This window comes from Chiloscyllium plagiosum, chromosome 2, assembly GCF_004010195.1.
Source record: "Chiloscyllium plagiosum isolate BGI_BamShark_2017 chromosome 2, ASM401019v2, whole genome shotgun sequence".
Taxonomy (NCBI): domain Eukaryota; kingdom Metazoa; phylum Chordata; class Chondrichthyes; order Orectolobiformes; family Hemiscylliidae; genus Chiloscyllium; species Chiloscyllium plagiosum.
In genome coordinates this window covers 11,018,606-11,025,397 of record NC_057711.1, presented here as the reverse complement: position 1 = coordinate 11,025,397, position 6,792 = coordinate 11,018,606, and the positions used below count along the sequence as shown (strand labels likewise).

The 6,792-nt window shown below is 40.4% G+C and overlaps 1 protein-coding gene and 1 long non-coding RNA gene across 5 annotated transcripts in view; one reads left to right on the top strand and one right to left on the bottom strand.

The window, feature by feature from the left end:
* Positions 1–6,792, bottom strand: part of LOC122556801 — a 169,604-nt gene that overhangs the window by 73,155 nt on the left and 89,657 nt on the right. Inside the window, exons 3-4 of one of the 2 annotated variants that reach the window (XR_006313664.1) lie at positions 1,873–2,042; positions 1,041–1,180 (exon numbers count right to left, since the gene is read on the bottom strand). The exons of the other annotated variant lie outside the window; for it this stretch is intronic. This is a non-coding gene — a long non-coding RNA (uncharacterized LOC122556801). The remainder of the gene's footprint in view (positions 1–1,040; positions 1,181–1,872; positions 2,043–6,792) is intronic. 2 annotated transcript variants of the gene reach the window in all.
* Positions 1–6,792, top strand: part of sh3bp2 (SH3-domain binding protein 2) — a 127,399-nt gene that overhangs the window by 117,708 nt on the left and 2,899 nt on the right. For all 3 annotated transcript variants that reach the window (XM_043703980.1, XM_043703988.1, XM_043703976.1), the window contains one exon: positions 3,179–3,234. In XM_043703980.1, coding sequence (XP_043559915.1) covers positions 3,179–3,234 — 56 coding nt within the window. The remainder of the gene's footprint in view (positions 1–3,178; positions 3,235–6,792) is intronic.

Here is a 6,792-nt window from a genome sequence, read left to right as displayed (position 1 = left end):
ATATTCCAACAGTGGCCTAACCAATGTCCTGTACAGCCGCAACATGACCTCCCAACTCCTGTAGGGAAAAGTGAGGGCTGCAGATGCTGGAGATCAGAGCTGAAAATGTGTTGCTGGAAAAGCGCAGCAGGTCAGGCAGCATCCAAGGAACAGGAGAATCAACGTTTTGGGCATAAGCCCTTCTTCACCTGGAGAAGGGCTTATGCCCGAAACGTCGATTCTCCTGTTCCTTGGATGCTGCCTGACCTGCAGCGCTTTTCCAGCAACACATTTTCAGCTCCCAACTCCTGTACTCAATACTCTGATCAATAAAAGAAAGCATACCAAATGCCTTCTTCACTATCCTATCTACCTGCGACTCTACTTTCAAGGAGCTATGAACTGCATTCCAAGGTCTCTATGTTCATCAGCAACACTCCCTAGGTCCTTACCATTAAGTATATAAGTCTGGCTAAGATTTACTTTCCCAAAATGCAGCACCTCGCATTTATCTGAATTAAACTCCATCTGCCACTTCTCAGCCCATTGGCCCATCTGGTCCAGATCGTGTTGTAATCTGAGGTAACCCTCTTGCTGTCCACTACACCTCTAATTTTGGTGTCATCTGCAAACTTACTAACTTGTTATAAATTGTTATTCCCTTTGACATTTGATATTCTTAGGATCTTGTGTTGATGAGTGAGAGATTAAAAAGCTCAACAGCAGATCTCTTTTTATGACAATACTGAAGTCCTGTACTACTAAGCTACTACCTAATAAACTAGTTAAACCCAATTTCCCTCTCACAAAAGCATGTTGACTCTGCTTCCATTGTGACTTTGAGTAACATGTTAGAACTTTCTTATAAATGAATTCCAGGATTTCCCTCAAGTGCACATTAGGCTAACTGAGCTATAGCCTTGTGATTTCTTCCTTTCTCGAATAAAGGAGTTATTGCTATTTTCTGGGACATTTCCAGAATCTATGGAATTTTGAAAAATAGTAACTATTATCTCTACTATCAATGCACACTTCTTTTATGACCTTAGAAGGCAGCCCACCTGATCCTGGGATCTTGTCAGCCATAAGGTCTCTTCATTTTCCCAGCAGTTTTTTCCCTTGATGATGGCAAATGCTTTAAGATCATCCTTTCCTTTGGCCTCTTGATTTCTAAATATCTTTCAGAAGATTTCTAATTTTTCTACAGTGAAGACAAACACAAAATACTAGTATCAAAATGCTATACATGCATCTCTTGAATCTTATTATCCTACTTTAATTTGCTCAAGGCTCAGGAAATAACTCAAATGTTACTACCATCAATGTTCTGCTTTCAATTCAGCTCCTAGCTGCTGATATTCATTATTCAGAACCTCCTTCCTGGCTCTGCTATGTCATTGATACACCTGTGGATCATAACACTGGATCCTTCCCCTCCAACTGCAATGTCATCTCCAGCCTAGACATTTGTCTAGACATTTGTCATGAGACAGGCAACTCAATCTTTAGTCTCTTGCTATTGGCTGCAGAGAGCTGTGTCCATCCCTTTGCCTATACTATCTTCTACCACCACTGCATTCCTATTTATTCCCCTCCCCCAATGGCTTTGTGTGCCATGGTCTGTTCATTCCTCCTCCTCGTAGCTCCTGCAATCATTCATGCAAGATACTAGATCCTCAAACCTGATTGCCTTGGATTTCATTTAGTATCCATCAAAGCACATTTACTGCAACGGCAATATGTCACCTGACATCCCAACTTTATTATGTGTGAATTAATGGTTCTTAATTTATAATTAATAAATCTGACTGCTACTGATGAGCATTAATATTTATATGATTAAAAAGTTACAATTACTAATTTTGAAAGAGAAATGAGAAAATACTCACTAACCAATCAATTGGATGGTTCCTTTGATGACACACTTTGATTTTACTCAGGACGCAGTTAGTTCATTCTGGAGTCACAGACTGACCAAATTCTTTACATTGCTGTTCTGTCAATCTCTGCACTTTTTTGTTATGATTCACTGGGATAGTGCATTGGAGTCAGGCTCATTATTTCTGGAGATGTCACAAATATGAATATTACTTTAAAACACTGAACTGTTTAACTAACTGTGTAGCTCAGATTATAATAATATGCACACCAGATTGATTTCCATTATCAAGAAAATATTGATTTATTGTAATCAAACTGTCTCTTTAAATCAATAGCAAAACAAGTTGAATTGCTAATCTATAACTTCACAACTAAAACTCTACCCGTTCTTAAATTCACATACACATCTGAACAAACACATAAAGAGATGACAAGAAGCAAATGTAAGTGGAGAGGGAAAAAATGTCAGAGGAGCACAGTTCTGGCAGTAGTCCATATCAGAGATGTTGGTGAGTTGTTTTCTTTCAGCCTTCTTTTGACCCTTTCTGATTCTTTGCTAATGACATAAAGTTGTGGATATACAGATTCTTAGTCTTTCATTCACTGGTGGAAGATTTGTCCTCTCAGTATGTCTGAATGTGGTTTTCTCCTTTTCTTTTCATTAAGGGATTTGTAGGGACAACAACTTAGAGAAAGGGAGAGTAGCTTGCTACTAAAGATTTCCTTTTACTTTTCCACAAAGAAGTGTAGAGAGAGAGAGGGGGAAGAAAGTTGATGGATATTTTCTCTTCGCATGTTGGCTGTTTCTGCTGTAGTCATCTGCCCAGGAACCAGTCAAATAGTTGTTACTGTGCTGAGTCCACAACTGGTCCTGATTGAAGAAAAACAATCAAATGGCTGCCTCTGGGTAGTGCTATTTTGTCTGAAATGCTCTCTCACTGCTTGAATAAGGAAACCTTGTAGATACAGCTCCCAGTGAATTCCTGTGATTTGTTTTGAAAATTTCAAGCATTTTTTACGCAGTCTCCTAGATTTAAAGCAAATTTTTTTTTTTCATTTTTAGTCCACAGAGCAAAGAAAGTGGTCTTTACACTTTGCAGTGCTGTGCCTCTGATCTCTGTACTCTTTGCAGTGCTCGTTTTATTTAAGAAAATAATACCCCTGAACATGACTGCTCCGCTTGAGTTTAAACCTAACCCAAAGTGCTTTCTTCCAACCACAGAAAATAGGAAGGGTCTATATGCCTTCAACTGAATTACCACATTTATTTATTTTATGTCATTTTACATGCTTTACTTATAATGTGGCTTTATTGCAGGTACAGCTGCCACCCTCTGTCTTTGTAAATACAACAGAATCCAATGATGTTGAGAGGTAATTATTTATTGCATCAATAAACGTAGATATATTACTAACCATTAGGATTAAATGGCAACATTCAATTTTTCTACAATCTTCAAGCGATAGTAGAAATGCAATTGCATTTGCTTCCTGCCATATACAATATAACTCTCTAAGTGAACACCAATATTTTTGGAAGGTTTGTTTAAATACATCAAGAGAGCATAGATAATGCAACAGTTCAATTTTATAAGATGTTCGTTTTCTCCCCTTTCCTTCCATAAATGTTGGCTGTTTGATGAAGCATTGACGCATATGCGGGCATCCTCTGGTTCTTTGCTAAAGTGGTTATTATTCTGTAAGCCCTGATGGTAAATTTTTTCAGGAATTTGGACAGTGCAGTGCCCTATTTTACTCTTTCTAATTATATATTTATAGTACCATGTTAATAAAGAAGAAACCTTCTGATAGAAAAAAATTCTCCATCTCCTCGTTCCAAAAGAAGACCCCTTATAGCATAAAAGCAAAAGAAAAAACATGCAACATGGTGAAGATTGGTGGGAAGTCTTTAAATATCAGCCCAACGATAACTTTAAAAAAGGAGACAGAAGATGAAATGTGAGGGCAAGCTAGATAGTAACATAAAAGAAGGTTTCAAGAGTATTTTTAGATATCTAAAAGGTAAGAGAGCGGCAAGAATGGACATTGGACCATTGAAAAATGATGCTGGGGAAGTAATAGAAAGTAATGAGGAAATGGCAGAGGAACTGAATAGCTACATTGCATTAGTGTTCACAGTGAATGACACCAGCAGCATACCAGAACTTCAAAAGAGTCAAGGAACAGAGTTGGGTGAAGTGCATGTCACGAAGGAGAACATGCTGGGGAACCTGAAAGGTCTGAAGGTGGATGATTCATTCAGATCAGATGGGGGGGTTCCACTGTTTAAGAAGGGCGGTAAAGACAAGCCAGGAAACTATATACCGGTGAGACTGACCTCGGTGATGGGCAAGTTATTGGAGGGAATCCTGAGGGACAGGATGTAAATGTATTTGGAAAGGCAAGGACCGATTCGGTTCAGTCAACATGGCTTTGTGCGTGGGAAATCATGTCCCACAAACTTGATTTAGTTTATTGAAGAAGTAACAAAGAAGATTGATGAGGGCAGAGCAGTAGATGTGGTCTATATGGACTTTAGTAAGGTGTTCGACAAGGTTCCCCATGGGAGACTGATTAACAAGGTTAGATCTCATGGAATACAGGGAGAACTAGCCATTTGGATACAGAACTGGCTCAAAGGTAGAAGACAGAGGGCGGTGGTGGAGGGTTGTTTTTCAGACTGGAGACCTGTGACCAGTGGAGTGCCACACGGATCGGTCCTGAGCCCTCTACTTTTTGTCATTTACATCAATGAGTTGGATGCGAGCATAAGAGGTACAGTTGGTAAATTTACAGATGACACCAAAATTGGAGGTGTAGTGGTCAGTGAAGAGGGTTACCTCAGATTACAATAGGATTTGGACCAGATGAACCAATGGGCTGAGAAGTGGCAGTTGGAATTTAATTCAGCTAAATGCGAGATTTTGGGAAAGCAAATCTTAGCAGGACTTACATACTTAATGGTAAGGTCCTAGGGAGTGTTTCTGAACAAAGAGACCTTGAAGTGCAGGTTCATAGCTCCTTGAAAGTGGAGTCGAAGGTAGATAGGATAGTGAAGAAGGTGTTTGGTATGCTTTCCTTTATTGGTCAGAGTATTGAGTACAGGAGTTGGGAGGTCATGTTGCGGCTGTACAGGACATTGGTTCAGCCAAAGTAGGAATATTGCGTGTAATTCTGGTCTCCTTCCTATTGGAAAGATGTTGTGAAACTTGAAAGAGTTCAGAAAAGATTTATAAGGAGGTTACCAGGGTTGGAGGATCTGAGCTACAAGGGAGAGGCTGAACAGGCTGGGGCTGTTTTCCCTGGAGCGTTGGAGGCTGAGGGGTGACCTTATGGAGGTTTACAAAATTATGAGGGGCATGGATAGGATAAATAGAGAAAGTCTTTTCCCTGGGGTCGGGGAGTCCAGAACTAGGGGGCATAGGTTTAGGGTGAGAGGGGAAAGATATAAAAGAGACCTAAGGGACAACGTTTTCACGCAGAGGGTGGTACTTGTATGGAATGAGCTGCCAGAGGAAGTGGTGGAGGCTGGTGCAATTAACATTTAAGAGGCATTTGGATGGGTATATGAATAGGAAGGGTTTGGAAGGATATGGGCTGGGTGCTGGCAGGTGGGACTAGATTATGTTGGGATATCTGGTCGGCATGGACGGGTTGGACCGAAGGGTCTGTTTCCATGCTGTACATCTCTATGACTCTATGACTACACCCCAGAGTTGTGAAGGAGATAGCTGAGGAGATTGTAGAGGCATTGGTGGTGATCTTGCAGGAATCACTGGAGTCAGGAATGGTCCCATACACCTCGAAAATGGCTAATGTATCACCTCTGCTTAAGAAAGGAGAGATGCAGAAGACAGGAAACCATCAGATGACTAGCCTGATCTTAGTTGTTGGTAAGATTTTACAGTCCGTTATTAAGGATGAGATTGCAGAGTTCATGGCAGTACATGGTAAAAGAGGATGAGTCAGCTCAGCTTAAGCAAAGAGAGGTTATTCCTGACAAATCTGTTAGAATTCTTTGAAGAAGTAATGAATAAGTTAGACAAAGCAGAGTGTAGATGTGATCTATTTCTAGAAGGCCTTTAGCAAGGTGCCTCACAGGAGGCTGCTCATAAAAGGATTGGCTGACTGGCAGAGGGAGAGGGTAGGGATAAAGAATTCTTTTTCAGGATGGCAGCCAGTGACTAGTGGAGTTCTGCAGGGGTCCGAATAGAGACCACATCTATTCAAGTTACATGTTAATGAAGACATTATTGCTAACTTTACAGATGACACAAAGATAAGTGAAGGAGTAGGTAATGATGATGAAGCAGAAGGCTACAAAAGGACTTGGACAGGCTAGGAGAATGGGCAGATGAAATATAATGAGGGAAAGTGTGTAATTATGCACTTTGGCAGAAAGAATAAAAGCTTCGACTATTTTCTAAATGGAGGAAGGCTTTTGAAATCTGAAGCTCAAAGGAATTTGGGAGTCCCAATTCAGGATTCTCTTAAGGTTAACATGCAGGTTCAGTTGGCAGTTGGAAAGGCAAGTGCATTGTTAGCATTCTTTCAAGAGATATAAAACCTAAGAGAAGATGTACTGCTGAGAATATATAAGGCTCTAGTTAGACTACATTTTGAATATTGTTTTGGGCTCCAATTAAGGATGGATGTGCTGCTGTTGGAGGGGGTCCAGAGAAGGTTTCCAAGAATGATCCTGGGGGTGAAGTGCTTGTCACATGATGAATGAATGATTGAAAACTCTGGGTCTGTACTCATTGGAATTTAGAAGGCTGTGGGGGGAGTCTCATTGAAACTTACAGAATACTGAGAAGCCTGGATAGAATAACATGGAGAAGATGTTTCTACTAGTGGGCATACCTTTAGAACTGAGATGAGGAGGAATTTCTTCAGCTAGTGTGTGGAACTCATTGCTGCAGAGAGCTGTAG